At 37.6% G+C, this 20,463-nt stretch overlaps 2 protein-coding genes across 4 annotated transcripts; both read right to left on the minus strand.

Annotated features, from left to right (window-relative positions):
- Window positions 1-631: 631 nt before the first annotated feature.
- LOC103515131 (ADAM 17-like protease) lies at window positions 632-19,382 on the minus strand (the record flags this gene model as incomplete). Of its 3 annotated transcripts, XR_003393173.1 has the most annotated exon segments (10): window positions 632-649; window positions 1,000-1,106; window positions 1,306-1,407; window positions 14,390-14,625; window positions 16,207-16,354; window positions 17,304-17,498; window positions 17,824-18,023; window positions 18,418-18,541; window positions 18,873-18,994; window positions 19,282-19,382. XR_003393173.1 is itself a non-coding variant. In XM_026827924.1 (8 exon segments), coding segments are annotated over 8 exon segments (1,345 nt in total), but the record flags the coding sequence as incomplete, so codon positions are not given.
- On the minus strand, window positions 2,024-3,067 carry LOC113469905 (ADAM 17-like protease). Its single transcript, XM_026827930.1, has 2 exons — window positions 2,817-3,067; window positions 2,024-2,184 (listed from the first exon to the last, which is right to left on the minus strand). The coding sequence occupies exons 1-2, from the start codon at window positions 2,896-2,898 to the stop codon at window positions 2,042-2,044; spliced, it is 225 nt and encodes a 74-aa protein (XP_026683731.1). The 5' UTR covers window positions 2,899-3,067; the 3' UTR covers window positions 2,024-2,041.
- Window positions 19,383-20,463: the final 1,081 nt, after the last annotated feature.

The following is a 20,463-nucleotide window of genomic DNA, read 5'->3' on the forward strand; positions in this document are numbered from 1 at the left end:
ATGAAAGTACCACTTGGATTCACAAGATTCGAATTTCGAAAACTTTTTTTTTTTTTTTTTTTTTTAAACTTTCTATTACCACATGAAAGTACCACTTGGATTCAAAAGATTCGAATTTCGAAAATTTTTTTTTTTTTTTATTAATCTAGATTCGATGGATTCATTAGACCAGCGGTTCCTAACCTTTTTTCGTCCGCGTGCCCCTTAGGTATCCGGGTTCAAGGAGTGTTTTACAGCCGTTTTTGTCGATGGTGGAAATGTAAGACGGGACCTGCAGCATGGCAAGCAAGCACGTTACCACTGGTCAAAACGTACCCCCGTTCTTTTTCTTCAAGGGAGAGGGGGTAAGTACTTATCCCCGCGACTTGATAAAAAGGAATCAAACGTAAACTGCGCCGCAGGTGATTTTTTTCGCCAAAATAAGTCTGTCCGAAATCAATCCTTGAAGTAAAAATTCACAAGCACGTTACCACTGGTCAAAACGTACCCCCGTTCTCTTTCTTCAAGGGAGAGGGGGTAAGTACTTATCCCCGCGACTTGACAAAAAGGAATCAAACGTAAACTGCGCCGCAGGTGATTTTTTTCGCCAAAATAAGTCTGTCCGAAATCAATCCTTGAAGTAAAAATTCAACAGGGTGAGTTCTTGTCACTGTAAAGTAAGACAAAGTGGGAATAATTCACTTGTTGAATGGTAGCGGTATTTCTTTTATGGATTTTTTTTTTTAAAGAGGTTTGACAGAGGGAACTCTGCTAAGGTCTTATCGTCCAGAAATCGAAGAAAGACAGGATAGGAGATAGCCAGCCGTTCCGAGAATAAACATTATCCCATCAGGATAACATCCGCCCGGGCCGGAATCGAACCCGTGGCCTAGCGCTTACAAGGCAGACGCGCTACCAACCAAGCTAACTAGGCTGTTATAGATACAAAAAAGAAATGAAAAGAAAAATACAAAGTCTAGTACATGGCTTATTTATAAGTACCATGTCATAAAATCATACCTGCACACAGCACCCTCGTTTCTTCGCAGCTTGCACACCTTATCACAACAAGAATCATTGTCTTCTGTGCCCAGGAGTCCTGCATCACACTCCTCATCTCCCTATAACTAGGCTGTTATAGATACAAAAAAGAAATGAAAAGAAAAATAGAGAGTCTAGTACATAGCTTATTTATAAGTACTATGTCATAAAATCATACCTGCACACAGCACCTTCGTTTCTTCGCAGCTTGCACACCTTATCACAACAAGAATCATTGTCTTCTGTGCCCAGGAGTCCTGCATCACACTCCTCATCTCCCTCCACCCTCAGGTTTCCGCAGAATGATTCCTCAGGCTCAGAAAAGCATTTGCCACTCTTGGCCTCGAGAACTTTGCGAATACTACGCAGACTGCAGGGCGAAAATCTCTGGAAATTTGTAAATTAATGGGTATTACACCAGGCTTGCACACCGAGTTCGATTCCCGGAAGAGTAAAAAAAAAAATACCCCTTTGTTCTTGCAATAAGGGGTACATTGAGGCTCGTGTGGACTATTGAGTAGCTATGAAATAGCTAGGGACCAGTGGCGGTATTACCAGTGTAAACAGAAATCTAAATCTCTTCTGTACTCAAGTACCTAATCAGTACTTGAATAGGTTGTCAGCTCCCATGGCGTAGTGGTCACTGTGCTTGCCTTGCATGCGGGAGACCCGGGTTCAATTCCCGGTGGGGTCAAGAGATTTGTATCATGCAAATGATTGATTCCGTGACTGGCTGTTGCGGGGCCCACTCAGCCTTGTGAGGAAAATGAGTAGCTTGACGTAGAAATGTGCATTGCAACTGGTGCCAGCATGATAGGTAAACATTGGATTTTAGGATTATTGAGATATTGGGAAAATCCTACAATGCTGCAGTGAGCACCAAAGTTGTGACAAAAATACATGGGATTTTAGGATTATTGAGATATTGGGAAAATCCTACAATGCTGCAGTGAGCACCAAAGTTGTGATATAATAACACAAATAAACTGCATTTATTATTTACTTGAATAGGTTAAGTAACTTACTTTCCCAAGGTTTTAAATGTGACTTCCTTTATTTTGTTAAAAGGGTGATTGCTTTCCTGAACTCCTCTCTTCACAATGGTGTGGGATATGTGTGATGAATGAAGTGTATCAAAGTACTTCAAATTTTCATGGATAGATCCTGTAACAATAGATGGATCATTTATTATTTTACACAGGGGATTGTCATGATGCATATGTTAATAAATAATACAGTAATAAAAAAAAAACTCCAAGTTTATCATAGTACTTAAATGCAAGGCCATGTTGAACTGATATACTTGTATACCTCTTATCATTCTTTTGTTATATTGTTACACCACCATTTGTAATAGTTTACAACTTTCAGACCACTATATTTAACCATACCTTGTGGTTTATAAGATCAAAAGTTAGATCTCAGTGCATGAGATCTGCCTATTCAGGATTTATTTATGAATTTGTGGTCTCGGGTTTAGATACTATTATTTGATTTGTTGCATCAGTAATAAAATAAAATAAAAAATAAGGCCATGTTGAACTGATATACTTGCATACTTCTTATCATTTTTTTGTTATATTGTTACACCACCATTTGTAATAGTTTACAACTTTCAGACCATACCTTGTGGTTTATATAAGATCAAAAGGTAGATCTCAGTGCATGAGATCTGCCCATTCAGGATTTATTTATGAATTTGTGGTCTCGGGTTTAGATACTATTAATTGATTTGTTGCACTTGAGTCCACTTGGTCTGGGATCAAATGAACTAGCAGTGTGTTAGTGGTCCTTACCTTCAATACAGGTGAGCAGGATGGAAAATGTACAGCAGGCAAGGAAAATCCCGTCCAAGTAATTAAAATTCCTTTGTACCATTATTTAATCCAGATGGTATGAGACCTTCATTAAAGCAGACAGGCAGACACATACACCATTTGGTGCATATTAGAATTCGGTGTTTCAGCGCACCTAATTACTAATTATTAATAATTAACATGTATTTAAGATAAAACTGATTTAATTAAATATAATTTAAGGTAAATAATCATTACAGGTGAGCAGGATGGAAAATGTACATTTAACCCCTTAAAGTACTTCGTCTGATATATCAGACACCACAAAATGTCATAAAAGTTGCCCCTGACTGATATATCAGTCAGGCGTTTTGGGTGACAATTTTTATCCACTCGAGGCGGCAGAGAGAGGCTTATTTAATGGTAACATGACCAATGATGATTGTGTTATGCTGTCAATTATTATTCCAGTTGGGCGATCTGTATTGGCGTCATGTTTAATAATAACTCTAGCCAATATCTATGTCACAATATTCCACATTAAACTATTAAACATTTAAACCATTTATCAAAAATAATATTATCAAAAAAAATTCAAAAATCAAAATTGAAAACAAAAGAAGATCAAAAAGTGTTCCCTACCTCTTCAGCAGTGTTGCCAGACGGAAAAAATACCTACACCCGATGAAGAAAAATTCACTGCACCGGGAAATTTTTAACGGTACCTACCAGTACTAACGTAAAACAATCCCCTGATTCCCCTGACAGCTCATTCACACTCTACATTCTTTTTCTTCAAGGGAGAGGGGGGTAAGTACTTATCCCCGCGACTTGACAAAAAGGAATCAAATGTAAACTGCGCCGCAGGTGATTTTTTTCGCCGAAATAAGTCTGTCCGAAATCAATCCTTGAAGTAAAAATTCAGTGCCTTTTTGGACTCTTCTGCACAGATGAGCCGTCAAAATTCAAAATTTGCTTTTGTTATTTTTTTTTGTCAGCCATTACTCATTTTTTTTTTGTACCCCCAGAGGGTCTCTCGCGTACCCCCGGTTGGGAACCGCTGCATTAGACTATAAAAAAAAGCCCTATTGTTCGGCTGTTTTCGTTTTTACAAGCCCCACGTGATAAGTATATGAAGGATCTGTGCAGTCTAACGTTAGTGTAGCCCACGACATATGCAGTCTATTACACCTAATCAACAGCAATAAATACAATAAAATATCCAAATGAAAACCATAATATACGAGTAATAAAAAAGCCCTATTGTTCGGCTGTTTTCGTTTTTACAAGCCCCACGTGATAAGTCTATGAAGGATCTGTGCAGTCTAACGTTAGCGTAGCCCACGACATATGCAGTCTATTACACCTAATCAACAGCAATAAATACAATAAAATATCCAAATGAAAACCATAATATACGAGTATAATCAAATTGTCTAAAAATTGTTCAAACAGGAACTACAAACAAAAATAACCATCAGTTCATACGAACATCAGAAAACAAAAAGAGGTAGGTACCTAATTTAAATGCAACAAAAATTTGAACATGAGGGTACAAAAACAAACAAAGAGAACTAAAATACATAATTAGTAATTCTATGATTAAAAATTACATAATACAAGTATAAATAATGAAAGGAAAAAATTGAAAAGAAAAAAATCTGGCCCTTGTGGAACGGAGATCAAACGCGTACCAAAGTACTACGTTTTTTAAGGCCTTTGACATGGCATGTCACATTTGTAGGGGGTTCTCTTTAAGAGTTTGAAGTTGCGACAAAAACGGCAGGCCAACCTGCTGGGCAGCAACTTCAGGACAAGAAATTTTCCCCCAAAAACGAAGAGATAAGGTCCTCGATGGTTTTTGATATTATCAGCGGTTTTCGAAGAAGCCAGCCCTGGGAAAGACTTAATAAACACTGTATAGCGGTCATTGGGTTTATAATAAATTAAGATTAATAATTATGTACAAAATAAATTCTAATTTCCTAAATGAGATCTCAGCATTTTAATTTGAACATGCTTTAACCACATAATCAAAGATTATAGGTAGGTATTTGGAATTTGGATATCATGTTTCAATAGGACGAATCATTCAGCCTTGCATCTGTCCCATCATTTGTTGATGCGAAGACATGGAGACGAATCATTCAGCCTTGCATTGGACAGGATTTCCAGTCGTAATCCACAAGCAAAAGCAGCAAATAACAAAGAAAGACAAGAAGGTTATGATAAAACAGATCCAGAAAAGTAACAGAAAATATAAGTCCCTCCCAACTCGAATATTTAGTTATTAACGCATTCCCTTGTTTAAGTCCATATCTAAATACATATTAAATAATAGATGAAAAGTAGACAAGAAAGAGTTTGGTGTTATAAACATAGCAGTCAAAGAACTTAAAACTATTATTAGTGGAAAACCCATCACCATAGTATGATTATTTCATATTTGCCTCACCATTTGTACAAATACCCCCGATTGAGTAGGGCCTAGGAGATGCAATATAGGCCAATCCTAATATGGAAGAGCCTCTAGACCAAAACGACTGGTGTGTAAACAAGTGAGCCAGGCAAAAGTTGGTTCCATCAACATGACTCGAGAATGTCTGAATAAGGATAACATCACATTGTGCTCCATTATTTACACGTTCATTTCGGATAGGTACACAAGTATACATAGTTTATACTTTTCTACGGGGAATAAAAATGTAAAAACAAACACAGAGCATGCAAAAGAGATTGAATCAAATGCCCATTAATTTTTCTTTGTACATGAAGCTTTACATGTTGACTATCCTAATATCCTTCTAGCTTAGCTTCAATCATCTGTGTATAAGTAGGCATAGTGCTAATGCTAATACACCTAGCACTACTTTATTGGTACAAGTTATAAGTTTTTGATACATGATACTTAATTTGTAATTAATATATGATCAGTGACCTTTAACAAATCAATTAATTTTTTTTTTTACAAACTCGAAACTTTATATTGATCTTCTTTCGAAAAATACAATTTCAATTTTCTCTTCTACCGTTTTCCGATCGGAATTGTTGAATTCATGTTACGAATCTGCTACAGTCCATTAACCTCTTAAATACCTAGCAATGAAAACAATACAACATAACAAAGAGATAAATGTAGTGCCGGGAGGCGCGCGAACGTCAAAAGTTCGAAGCGCCGCCCGGCCTATATGAACACGAAATAGAGTTTCATGGGTTTTCGGTTATGTTTACCTCAAGCAGATTCCGTACATCCCATTTGTCTCGTATCATATTGTAGTGTGCCTCGCCCTGACGCACTCTGGTGGCGTCCGAGTGAACTACAATCTTCTTGATAACAAACCCCATGCCTCGATAGCCATCTTGTTCCGATCGGTCATGCCATATGGTGTCATTGTAGATCTTGTGAACGCGGTCTATCAGACTTATCTGGAAGATTATAAGGCCAAAGGATGGTGCGAGCATTGATGCCTCGATAGTTGCCGCAGGGTCTCCATGTGTCTCGACAAGATGGAGTGGAGCGGACCATGGACTGTTGGAAGGTCGAGCAATGCCTAGTTGTAGCATTGCTTCGAACTCTTTCTTGGCGGCCTTGAGTTTGGCTGGAGCGAGACGGCGGGGTCTGTTAGGACTGTTAGTAACAGGAGGGCCGGGAGTGGTTTTGATGTGGTGCCGTGTGTTGTGCTCGATGTTCCTTGGAATGCCATCGGGATGAGTGATCTCCTTGAATTGTTGCAGTAGCTAATGGTACCTTGAAGCTGCGTTGACCGTTTTTACTGATGGAATATTGCTCTCAGCCACATGCCCTTGGACGGTGAGGTGAGTGGTGCCATCGGGAAGTCGTTGGTTGCGCAGGTCTACCAAGAAATTGTGGTAGTGTAGAAAGTCAGCTCTGATGATGGGTTTGGAGACATCGGTCACATGTACGAACTCTTACCGTCGTATGTATAAAATCTAATTGTATATAATAATAATAATAGTGCTTATTTATACTGCTCGCATAGGACTGAAAAGTCCCTTTACTCCAGCAGTAGGCTACTACTATTATTGTGGTCGAATTCTCAAATTATATTGAGGATAAAATTCCATACCTCGGCTGGGATTGAACCCACGCCCTCCTGTTTACCAGTCGAGCGCCTTGACCACTACACCACCGAGGCATCTAGGTGCACGACAGAGAAGTCCGGCCTCAGCATGCATTCTGTGTTATACACGAAACATTTCGAAGCTTTATTATTATTACACACATCTCTTGGAAGCATACTCATCAAGTACTAGCCTGGTAGTTAAGACGATGTGGGTCCAAAGCCAAACCCTTCATCCTCAATAATTTAATTTTGTTCAGAATGAAAGGGAAATTTTATCCAACCTAATATACACAGGGCAAAATTCAAGGCAAACGACTTCCGGGGCGCAGAAGAATCTTATGGCAAGCCAACTTCAGAGAATGGTTTGGAAAGACCTCCGCACAGTTGTTCCGGATTGCCACCAACAAAATCACCATAGGCAGGGTTATGGCCAAAGTTCGGACAGGCACCCTAGCAAGAATATAACCTAGGGGTGTCAGCGCCCACGATCTACTGTCTTTAGTGTTAAAGCACCTCAAATAAGGGGGAAAAAGGAAAATTGAGGGGCGCGCAGCAAGAAGGTCAAAAGTCGACTTTTGCCCTTTTTGCGTATACAGGTTTATTCGACGCGGAATTTTGTTCTCTACACAGCACAGAAAAAAAAACACCTCGATTTTTCACGAAGTTACACGAAAAAATCCTTTTTGTAAACAAACAATTTTGTAGGTATTAGTAGGAAAAACTTTAAATGCGTTCTCGAAAACGCGATTTTGCTACATTTGCCCTTCTTGCTCCGCGCCCCTCAATTACTGACTCACACTGTCCTTAGTGTTAAAGCTCCTCAAATAGGGGGAAAAAATGGAAAATTACTTACTGACGTCACACATACAGCTCTGCTGGTTCTGAGTCTCACAGAACGGAATGCACTTGCCCCCCCTACACTCTAATAATCTCTCCTTCACTTGAACGTTCCTCATACCAACAATCAATATATCTTTCACCAAATCTTCTCTTAACTTCTCAAACTCGCAATCATAAGACATTTTGTTCAGCACAGCTACATAATTATACAGGTTTACTCGACGCGGAATTTTGTTCTCTACACAGCACAGAAAAAAAATATCTCGATTTTTCACGAAGTTACACGAAAAAATCCTTTTTGTAAACAAACAATTTTGTATTAGTAGGAAAAACTTTAAATGCGATTTCCCGAAAACGCGATTTTGCTACATTTGCCCTTCTTGCTGCGCGCCCCTCAATGACTGACTGACACTGTCCTTAGTGTTAAAGCTCCTCAAATAGGGGGGAAAATGGAAAATTACTTACTGACGTCACACATACAGCTCTGCTGGTTCTGAGTCTCACAGAACGGAATGCACTTGCCCCCCCTACACTTGCCGCGTTCCAAGCACCCCGTGTTGTCGCTCATCGGGGCGCTGGGCGGACACACACTGGACGACCCAGTACAGCGCGACTCTTGCTCGCACGTCGCATACTGGGCATCCCGACACTTCATTCCGACCGCCATGAACTTGCAGTTTTGACAGCAGGGCGAATTCTTGTCACTGTAAAGTAAAACAGGGAATAATTCACTTAATATTGAATGGTAGCAGCATTTCTTTTATAAATACACTTTTAAAGAGGTTTGACAGAGGGAACTATTAGCTGCTAAGGTCTTATCGTCCCGAAATTGAAGAGAGAAGGAAGACAGGATAGGAGAAAGTCAGCCGTTCCGAGAAAAAAAAAAAAAAAAAAAAAAAAAAAAAAACATGCTTTAAACACATAATCAAAGATTATAGGTAGGTATTTGGAATTTGGATATCGTGTTTCAATAGGACGAATCATTCAGCCTTGCATCTGTCCCATCATTTGTTGATGCGAAGACATGGAGACGAATCATTCAGCCTTGCATCTGTCCCATCATTTGCTGATGTGAAGACATGGAGACGGGCATTTGTCTCGTCACTCTGGTTTTAATGATTCGTCGCGGTCGCAATGCCTCCGGATTGAACATTGGCTCCAGATTTCCACGCCTGCTCTGGAAAATGGAAGAACGTAAAACAGCACAATTTTCGCACATCTGTCAATCAATGATAAATGTAACAGCGTTATATCTCCACGCCTGCTCTGGAAAATGGAAGAACGTAAAACAGCACAATTTTCGTATATCTGTCAATCAATGATAAATGTAACAGCGTTATATTGAGTGGGTTACAAGATCCACTCTTCTGTGTTGGGTGTGGTTCCTGGGGAATGTCATTGGAAAGATATACTACAGCTTACTTCCGGACGAACAGGCTTGATGTAAGAGAGTTTAAGTACTTATTACTTTTTTTTTAGTAGTTAGTAGATACTGTTATCATCCCTGTTTTGATTTCCCCCAACCTTTGTTAATAACTCTTACGTTTACAACTTATCTGAGGACCAAGCTACAAAGTATGGCACAGATAGGAGTTTCCTCATTTAATTTAACCAAGAACGCTATCTCTACTTTGTTTTATTTCATAAACCTTTTTTTTAATCTAATTATTAGTCTCTAATTAACATCTATCTTCTATTTTTGGCATTGGATGCCCCTTTTCCCCTGTCTTGTTTAAGTACTCTACCTCTTGTTTCTTCTCACACTTGATAAATCTTTCAATTATTACTCTTAGCGCCAATCATGGATCCCTAAATACGAAACGTGTGATTTGTTTCTAATAAAATTGGTCATGGTTCAGTTTATAATTTATTAATCCGTTTAAGATTAACATAAAACCAGTGGGTGACAATTTTTATCCACACGAGGCGGTAGAGAGAGGCTTATTTAATGGTAACATGACCAATGATGTTTGTGTTGTGCTGTCAATTATTATTCCAGTTGGGCGATCTGTATTGGCGTCATGTTTAATAATAACTCTAGCCAATATCTATGTCACAATATTCCACATGTTAAATTTATTGTTTATCCGTACGTTTTATTTATTTTCCTTTAGCATTGTTTATGTTCAGTCATTAGATGACGCGTGTAGGTATAATGTTTATCTCGAAACTTGTAATGGTAAAAAGTATGCTTTTGCTGAGGTTTGTGATGAACTCTTGGTTGCGACATTAATTGAAATCGGAATGTTTTTAATTGAAATCTCATTTTTAATTGACCAATTAGGCAACATATAATATTTGAGAAACGTTTTCCTGAGTTACTTAGCTTTCCATTGCCAAAACTGTCCGCGATGTTTTCTTGTGTAAATATTGGAATCATTAATGACGAAAGAATTTTTGAATATCCCCGGTGTTTATTAATTCCTTTAGCATTGTTTATGTTCAGTCATTAGATGACGCGTGTAGGTACATAATGTTTATCTCGAAACTTATAATGGTAAAAAGTATGCTTTTGCTGAGGTTTGTGATGAACTCTTGGTTGCGACATTAGTAGATTTCGTTTTTAATTGAAATCTCATTTTTAATTGACCAATTAGGCAACATATATTTGAGAAACGTTTTCCTGAGTCACTTAGCTTTCTATTGCCAAAACTGTCCGCGATGTTTTCTTGTGTAAATATTGGAATCATTAATGACGAAAGAATTTTTGAATATCCCCGGTGTTTATTATTATTTTATTTTTAGTGTTGCTATCCCTTTTCTACATTCCAGTGAAACCAATGACTGATCTAATGAAAATAAAATTTAGGCGTACGGTAGTGCACCAAACCAAGTTCCAGTGTTACTATTGACTGATTCACATACCTATTCGTTATGTAGAGAAATTGAGATTCAGCAACTTCACCAGATGCACGAAAAACTGGGAGTGCAGTTTGAAGATAAACAATAAAAAAAAAAATAATGATGGACTGCCCAAATTTGGGTCGTCAAAACGACCCTATAAAAAAATCGAACAATTGTTGAAGTTGAAATACATTAAGTTGAAATAATAACTTATTAAATTTTCTGATGTCACTTCCAATTTCTAATACAAGCCGACATTTTTGTTCCAGTGTAACTATTGACTGATTCACATACCTATTCGTTATGTAGAGAAATCGAGATTCAGCAAATTCACCAGATGCAAGAAAAACTGGGAGTGCAGTTTGAAGATAAACAATAAAAAAAATTAATGATAGACTGCCCAAATTTGGGTTGTCAAAACGACCCTATAAAAAAATCGAACAATTGTTGAAGATTAAATGTTGAAGTTGAAATACATTAAGTTGAAATAATAACTTATTAAATTTTCTGATGTCACTTCCAATTTCTAATACAAGCCGACATTTTTGGACAGGAACTTGGCAGTATTTTCACTGTTGTGTTTTTAAGGGCGTACGTAGTACGTACTTATGACACGACGTAATGGTCATGAAAATATTCGAACCATTTTCTTATCGATTGAGGGGAATTATAAAATGTAAAAAAAAAAAGAAAAAAAAAATGCAAGCATAAAAGTAGGTTACATGATAAGAAATTCGATTACTTTGATGATGTACAAATATTAAGATCATGGGACTTGTTGACGTGTCTGATGGTATATTTTGTAATGATGACTTATGAAATTAATTTTCTCATTATTACTTGCTCTAAATTCTCTAAAACGACGTAAAATGGTATTTACTTTATCAAAACGACAAAAATGCAATACAGAAAAACATGCATTAAAGTAAGTAGGTATAATGGTAATTATTGCCTTTTTACTTTTTTTAGTTTGTTTTTAATGGCTGTTTTAATAAGATAGCCTGGGTTCACTGCCTCAAGCATTAAAATTTCATCAAAACTAACAATGTTGTAGAAATTTGACTTCTTAACAGTTAAGTAATCAAAACTGTGATACATTTTAGAGAGGATGTTAGGTATTTAGATGTCATTGAAGGACACATGTTCTATTATTTTTCCAAGTACTTAGAAAACTATCAGGGCTTTTTATACGCATTTTAGTAGACATTTTTGTTTAGAGTAAGCAAGTGCGTTTTGGAATAAAATTGAATAGGATAGTAGGTGTACCCATGTAGATAGCTACTTCAGAGTTTGAAGTTCCTTTTTTACGTTTTTTTTTCAAACACCTTTTTAAAGTTTCAAGGAATGTTGGACTGAAATAATAAAACAGGGTTTTCGAGTAATAAAAACATGTTTGCATGGACCTTTATTATAAATCACAATAAAAAATGAACGAGAACTTGTCAAAATCATAAAACAAGAAAGATGGGCTGCAATAGCTTATTTTAGCTTTGTGGTCTATTACCAACAGAACATCTCAGAAGAAAAAGAAAAAAGTTAGCTTCTCAAACAAAATTAAAACCTTATTCCTCAGATACTTAATGAGGGATTTTCCCCCTTCTAAGGAGAGCTAGTTATATTAATTTTGTTCAAAAGTAACCTTAGGGATCTATCTTTATTCAGTGGAATAAACTACTAGACGCCGAATCTCTTTAAATAGGAAAAGGCTAGGAAGAAGAAGATTAGGTTGAAGTGGGGGCGGAGGTATTTATTGAGCTTCGCGAATCAGTAGAAAACTAACAGAAATTGGAAGCATGGATCTTCATCTTAAGGGTAGAGTAGACGTGATTTATAATTCGAGTTAAGAAACAAAATGAAATAGGTATACTATTTGTTAAATTTCACGGAAGTTGGCATGCTATTAAGTAGTTAGATGCTTACCAAGGAAAAAGTCTTTGAACTCACAAATCCAAAAATGAAGTGAGATCTCTACCTTTAATGAAATTACGTGATGAATTCAACTAGGTATGTACGTACTTTTGTATGTATTGTGCTGTAACTAATAAGTCCACGACTTTGTCGCAAACTTAAACCACTTTTCTTCCTGTCCCGATTTTCACCCCACTTATCCTGCTGCCACGATAACGCTCAGTATTAATTGCTGAGATATTTACAGAATAATAACTCGTCCTTAGCTGTTGTAAGAGCAGCAGTAACCGAGCACTTGTGGATGTGAATCAAAATCTCACCTGGGGTACATATTCCACCTACTGAATTTCTCCGGGGCGAGCCCACATAGGCTAAACCCAGAATACCACCTTCAAATTTCAAGTCCGTAAACAGGTGTGCAAGACAAAAGTCTTTATGACTATATTCTCGACTGAAAACCTAAGTCCAGTCGTAATCCACAAGCAAAAGCAGCAAATAACAAAGAAAGACAAGAAGGTTATGATAAAACAGATCCAGAAAGTAACAGAAAATATAAGTCCCTCCCAACTCGAATATTTAGTTATTAACGCATTCCCTTGTTTAAGTCCATATCTAAATACATATTAAATAATAGATGAAAAGTAGACAAGAAAGAGTTTGGTGTTATAAACATAGCAGTCAAAGAACTTAAAACTATTATTAGTGGAAAACCCATCACCATAGTATGATTATTTCATATTTGCCTCACCATTTGTACAAATACCCCCGATTGAGTAGGGCCTAGGAGATGCAATATAGGCCAATCCTAATATGGAAGAGCCTCTAGACCAAAACGACTGGTGTGTAAACAAGTGAGCCAGGCAAAAGTTGGTTCCATCAACATGACTCGAGAATGTCTGAATAAGGATAACATCACATTGTGCTCCATTATTTACACGTTCATTTCGGATAGGTACACAAGTATACATAGTTTATACTTTTCTACGGGGAATAAAAATGTAAAAACAAACACAGAGCATGCAAAAGAGATTGAATCAAATGCCCATTAATTTTTCTTTGTACATGAAGCTTTACATGTTGACTATCCTAATATCCTTCTAGCTTAGCTTCAATCATCTGTGTATAAGTAGGCATAGTGCTAATGCTAATACACCTAGCACTACTTTATTGGTACAAGTTATAAGTTTTTGATACATGATACTTAATTTGTAATTAATATATGATCAGTGACCTTTAACAAATCAATTATTTTTTTATTTTATTTTTTTTACAAACTCGAAACTTTATATTGATCTTCTTTCGAAAAATACAATTTCAATTTTCTCTTCTACCGTTTTCCGATCGGAATTGTTGAATTCATGTTACGAATCTGCTACAGTCCATTAACCTCTTAAATACCTAGCAATGAAAACAATACAACATAACAAAGAGATAAATGTAGTGCCGGGAGGCGCGCGAACGTCAAAAGTTCGAAGCGCCGCCCGGCCTATATCGTATTACACCAGGCTTGTACACCGAGTTCGATTCCCGGAAGAGTAAAAAAAAATACCCCTTTGTTCTTGCAATAAGGGGTACATTGAGGGGTGCAATGTGGACTATTGAGTAGCTATAAAATCGCTAGAGACCAGTGGCGGTATTACCAGTGTAAACAGAAAAAAGAGATAGATAGAAATGACAAAAATAGTAAAGGAGGAATGGTGCGTTTTCACTCACTCGGCATTTGCCGATGGGCATGATCTGTTTTAAACAAATGGAGACAAGTTATGGCAATTGAGTGGAACCACACCATAAAGCTGTGGTATCTACAAACATTGTGAAAAGGCTCAGCTTCACCACAAATAAATAATGATTTAAATTATCACCAGGGTTCAAAACCAATCACTGAACTCTACTCACCTTATTGTTAACATCATATCCACTAACAGAGTAGGTGTACATGAGATAGGACCCGCCCTGGCTTGCACTGGGGCTACACTCGGGCATATCAGGGTCATGCTCAGAACCCCAGTTATGTCCAAACTCGTGGGCAGTCACCAAATCTGCCTCCCGAGTTATAACACGCTGTCCATAGTGATTACGACTCGAGCTTAGACCGGAATTCAAATATAGAGTGTATCCGTTCTTGAAGTACTCTGAAAATAGAAAAGTATTGAGTTAGACGCCGAATCTCTTTAAATAGGAAAAGGCTAGGAAGAAGAAGATTAGGTTGAAGTGGGGGCGGAGGTATTTCTCAATACTTCGCGAATCAGTAGAAAACTAACAGAAATTGGAAGCATGGATCTTCATCTTAAGGGTAGAGTAGACGTGATTTATAATTCGAGTTATCGCTGTCCATAGTGATTACGACTCGAGCTTAGACCGGAGTTCAAATATAGAGTGTATCCGTTCTTGAAGTACTCTGAAAATGGAAAAGTATTGAGTTAAACGCCGAATCTCTTTAAATAGGAAAAGGCTAGGAAGAAGAAGATTAGGTTGAAGTGGGGGCGGAGGTATTGCTCAATACTTCGCGAATCAGTAGAAAACTAACAGAAATTTGAAGCATGGATCTTCATCTTAAGGGTAGAGTAGACGTGATTTATAATTCGAGTTAAGAAACAAAATGAAATAGATATACTATTTGTTAATTTTCACGGAAGTTGGCATGCTATTAAGTAGTTAGATGCTTACCAAGGAAAAAGTCTTTGAAACTCACAAATCCAAAAATGACAGTGAGATCTCTACCTTTAATGAAATTACGTGATGAATTCAACTAGGTATGTACGTACTTTTGTATTAGATATCTGTATCTGCCAAATGGAGTAGCAAAAACACATAAGTTGGAGCTTTCTTCGTCAATAGGCACCATCCAAAAGACTAATAAGTCCACGACTTTGTCGCAAACTTAAACCACTTTTCTTCCTGTCCCGATTTTCACCCCACTTATCCTGCTGCCACGATAACGCTCAGTATTAATTGCTGAGATATTTACAGAATAATAACTCGTCCTTAGCTGTTGTAAGAGCAGCAGTAACCGAGCACTTGTGGATGTGAATCAAAATCTCACCTGGGGTACATATTCCACCTACTGAATTTCTCCGGGGCGAGCCCACATAGGCTAAACCCAGAATACCTTTTTTCGCAAACTTAAACCACTTTTCTTCCTGTCCCGATTTTCACCCCACTTATCCTGCTGCCAAGATAACGCTCAGTATTAATTACTGAGATATTTACAGAATAATAACTCGTCCTTAGCTGTTGTAAGAGCAGCAGTAACCGAGCACTTGAGGATGTGAATCAAAATCTCACCTGGGGTACATATTCCACCTACTGAATTTCTCCGGGGCGAGCCCACATAGGCTAAACCCAGAATACCACCTTCAAATTTCAAGTCCGTAAACAGGTGTGCAAGACAAAAGTCTTTATGACTATATTCTCGACTGAAAACCTAAGTCCAGTCGTAATCCACAAGCAAAAGCAGCAAATAACAAAGAAAGACAAGAAGGTTATGATAAAACAGATCCAGAAAGTAACAGAAAATATAAGTCCCTCCCAACTCGAATATTTAGTTATTAACGCATTCCCTTGTTTAAGTCCATATCTAAATACATATTAAATAATAGATGAAAAGTAGACAAGAAAGAGTTTGGTGTTATAAACATAGCAGTCAAAGAACTTAAAACTATTATTAGTGGAAAACCCATCACCATAGTATGATTATTTCATATTTGCCTCACCATTTGTACAAATACCCCCGATTGAGTAGGGCCTAGGAGATGCAATATAGGCCAATCCTAATATGGAAGAGCCTCTAGACCAAAACGACTGGTGTGTAAACAAGTGAGCCAGGCAAAAGTTGGTTCCATCAACATGACTCGAGAATGTCTGAATAAGGATAACATCACATTGTGCTCCATTATTTACACGTTCATTTCGGATAGGTACACAAGTATACATAGTTTATACTTTTCTACGGGGAATAAAAATGTAAAAACAAACACAGAGCATGCAAAAGAGATTGAATCAAATGCCCATTAATTTTTCTTTGTACATGAAGCTTTACATGTTGACTATCCTAATATCCTTCTAGCTTAGCTTCAATCATCTGTGTATAAGTAGGCATAGTGCTAATGCTAATACACCTAGCACTACTTTATTGGTACAAGTTATAAGTTTTTGATACATGATACTTAATTTGTAATTAATATATGATCAGTGACCTTTAACAAATCAATTATTTTTTTATTTTATTTTTTTTACAAACTCGAAACTTTATATTGATCTTCTTTCGAAAAATACAATTTCAATTTTCTCTTCTACCGTTTTCCGATCGGAATTGTTGAATTCATGTTACGAATCTGCTACAGTCCATTAACCTCTTAAATACCTAGCAATGAAAACAATACAACATAACAAAGAGATAAATGTAGTGCCGGGAGGCGCGCGAACGTCAAAAGTTCGAAGCGCCGCCCGGCCTATATGAACACGAAATAGAGTTTCATGGGTTTTCGGTTATGTTTACCTCAAGCAGATTCCGTACATCCCATTTGTCTCGTATCATATTGTAGTGTGCCTCGCCCTGACGCACTCTGGTGGCGTCCGAGTGAACTACAATCTTCTTGATAACAAACCCCATGCCTCGATAGCCATCTTGTTCCGATCGGTCATGCCATATGGTGTCATTGTAGATCTTGTGAACGCGGTCTATCAGACTTATCTGGAAGATTATAAGCTAAATGTAGTGCCGGGAGGCGCGCAAACGTCAAAAGTTCGAAGCGCCGCCCGGCCTATATGAACACGAAATAGAGTTTCATGGTTTTTCGGTTATGTTTACCTCAAGCAGATTCCGTACATCCCATTTGTCTCGTATCATATTGTAGTGTGCCTCGCCCTGACGCACTCTGGTGGCGTCCGAGTGAACTACAATCTTCTTGATAACAAACCCCATGCCTCGATAGCCATCTTGTTCCGATCGGTCATGCCATATGGTGTCATTGTAGATCTTGTGAACGCGGTCTATCAGACTTATCTGGAAGATTATAAGGCCAAAGTTTGAAAAAAAAAATCTCAAAAAGTGTGCGTATTTTTCGGGACATTAAATTTCGACCCAAGCCGGTCAAAATTTGCAGAGATATTTGATAAATTATGTAGATTAAAATGGACCAAGGGCGGGTTCCGAGAAATGTATGGTTCGACCATTATTTAGGGAAAAAGTTTCACTTAACAAAGGAAAAATATCAAAAGGAGTTGTCAGGACTTTACCTTCGGTTCACTCGAACTTTTCAGGTAGATTCAATAAATTATGTAGATCAAAAGTGTCACTATTTAAGTGATCATGTAGACAATTTTCTCACCAGATAATTAATGGTCGTTTTCGTGTTGCTTCCACCCATTTCCTGGTAGAACCTGTAGTCTGCCACCAGTAGGAGTGGACATCTGGTTTTGGTTGGTTTGTACTCATAGGCAGGGTCAACTTGACGTTTAGATCGGGTGTGAGGCATGTCAGGGTCATCCTCTTCCATGTCCAAATCAAAATCTGTTGTGTTGAACTCTTCTGTAAATGAGATAAGCATTTTTTTAAAGAGGTTTTATTGAGGGAACTATAACAAAGGAGGCCCTATGATCCCAAAATCGAAGAGAGAAGGACAGAATAGGAGATAGCCAATTGTTCCAAGAACTAACATTATCTGTTTGGAATAAAGTCTTCCACAGGTGGGAATTGAACCTGTGACCTAGCACTTACAAGGGAGGCACAATACCCTCCATAGCTCCATACTAACTTAGCTGGCAGAGAAACACTTTGACAACACACTTTATTTTGCTTCTTAGTATTCCAGAGGAAAATAGTATAGGCATGCAATTATGTGAAAAGTGATAATACTTTGAAGGGGAAAATAATCTATTGAAACTTTTCCACCTGAAATGTAAGGTTTACTTTTGTTACTGACCTTTGACATAACCACAGGGACTAGCAGGTTTGTCATGAGCATGATCCCAGCTCAATTTCACATCTGAAGCTCTGTAGGCCACCATACTCTGGTTTCCTAGGTGGGGAAGATGCCTCCATGATGGCTGGAAATGGAAATAAGACAGTGTAAAAACTCCATTAATACGAATTAAAGCAAAACCATGCTCTTATTCAATGAACATTGTTTTCAATGACAGATTTTCATTGTTACTGTAAAAACTCCATTAATACGAATTAAAGCAAAACCATGCTCTTATTCAATGAACATTGTTTTCAATGACAGATTTTCATTGTTACATATTTATTTTCATTAGAATGTGAATGACAGATTTATCCACAGGTTAAATTAAAACTATGTCTTTCTCACAAAAATTAAAAGATCCTAAAAATTCTTGGTTTTTAATTATTCCTTTAACTAACCATTTATTTTATTACCTCTATGTGGTAAGTTTCTTCTGGAGTATGAATGCTTGCTGTCATTACACCATCTGAGATGTGTACACTTGCTGCAGATTCTTTTTCACCAAATACTCTACCATCATAAAATTCTTCATGATCTAAAAAAGAGGAAAATTTCATTTGTGAAGAAAGAAAGTGAGATCCAAGGTTTACCTTGGCAGTTTTATAGGTAATTAGCTTCTCTATCTTTTTGGGACTTTGAGGCACCAATAAGGGCCCTTTCCCTCAGGGAGTTAGACAGTTGACTTAACTTAATTTTCCATATTTCAAGCATTGCTGATGCTCACAATATGAATGTAAGATTACTGATTCACACAACAATTGTTGTGTAAAATATTTACTGTAACAAAAATTCAACTCTCATAGGGTATTTTATATTACCTACCTATTGCAACTGGTTTTTCATTTCCTTCAGCATCAATGGTTGTGGCATGGAATTTAGAATGCAAAATTCCTTTTTTTGGAGTGAGAATCAGCCGGAATTGCCTAGAACATAAAAGGACTTTTTAGTTTGTTTTGACCAGGATAAACAAGGTATAACTCTATTATATCCTTTGAAGTTAATCCTCATTAAAAAAAATATTTTATACCTTTCTCACTGTAAGGAAGATCTGCTTGTGGTCTGCAAAAAAAAAAAAAAAAGAGAGAGAGAACAGTGTGAGCTAGGTAAATAACAGGTTAAAAAATCTACTTGTATATCTAAATCTCTTCTGCACTCAAGTACCTAGTCAGTACTTGAATAGGTTGTCAGCTCTCATGGCGTAGTGGTCACTGTGCTTGCCTTGCACGCGGGAGACCCGGGTTCAATTCCCGGTGGGGTCAAGAGATTTGTATCATGCAAATGATTGATTCCGTGACTGGCTGTTGCGGGGCCCACTCAGCCTTGTGAGGAAAATGAGTAGCTATGACATATAAATGCACATTGCAACTGGTGCCAGCATGATAGGTAAACATTGGATTTTAGGATTATTGAGATATTGGGAAAATCCTACAATGCTGCAGTGAGCACCAAAGTTGTGACATAATAACACAAAGAAACTGCATTTACATTTAAAAAATATTATTTTACCTTTCATATAGAAAAATCAAATTAATTTTCCATTTTTTACCTATAAACTAGAATCCCATCCAGACTAGAAACCCCTTTAACCCAAATTTTTGGAGTCTGACGTACAGTAAACGACAAAAATGAAGCTTGAGGGGCCCCCTCGCACCCCCCTCCAAGTACGGCCCAGTGACCGTCCACTTAAATATTGTTTTCCCACCAAGATCGGGAAATGAACCCGGTTCTATCTGTTTTAAAGCTAACAGCCCGTTCACACTAGCACGATCCGGTTTTTTTTTTTTTTTCCGTTCCGGCCTTTTTTCCCTTACGGGATTTTTCCCCGTGAGGCGCATACAAATGAAATTAGCCGTGTTCACATTACACAACGATTTTTTCGTGGACGGCAAAAAAACCGTGCAGTGTGAACGGCTGCTAACTCGGTTTTGATTTCTTATCCAGTGCTCCAATTGGAATCTGGAAGGCGAACCCTCTACAGGACACAGCGTGCCCATGCTAGTAACC

Source organism: Diaphorina citri, unplaced genomic scaffold, assembly GCF_000475195.1.
Source record: "Diaphorina citri unplaced genomic scaffold, Diaci psyllid genome assembly version 1.1 scaffold1283, whole genome shotgun sequence".
NCBI lineage: Eukaryota > Metazoa > Arthropoda > Insecta > Hemiptera > Psyllidae > Diaphorina > Diaphorina citri.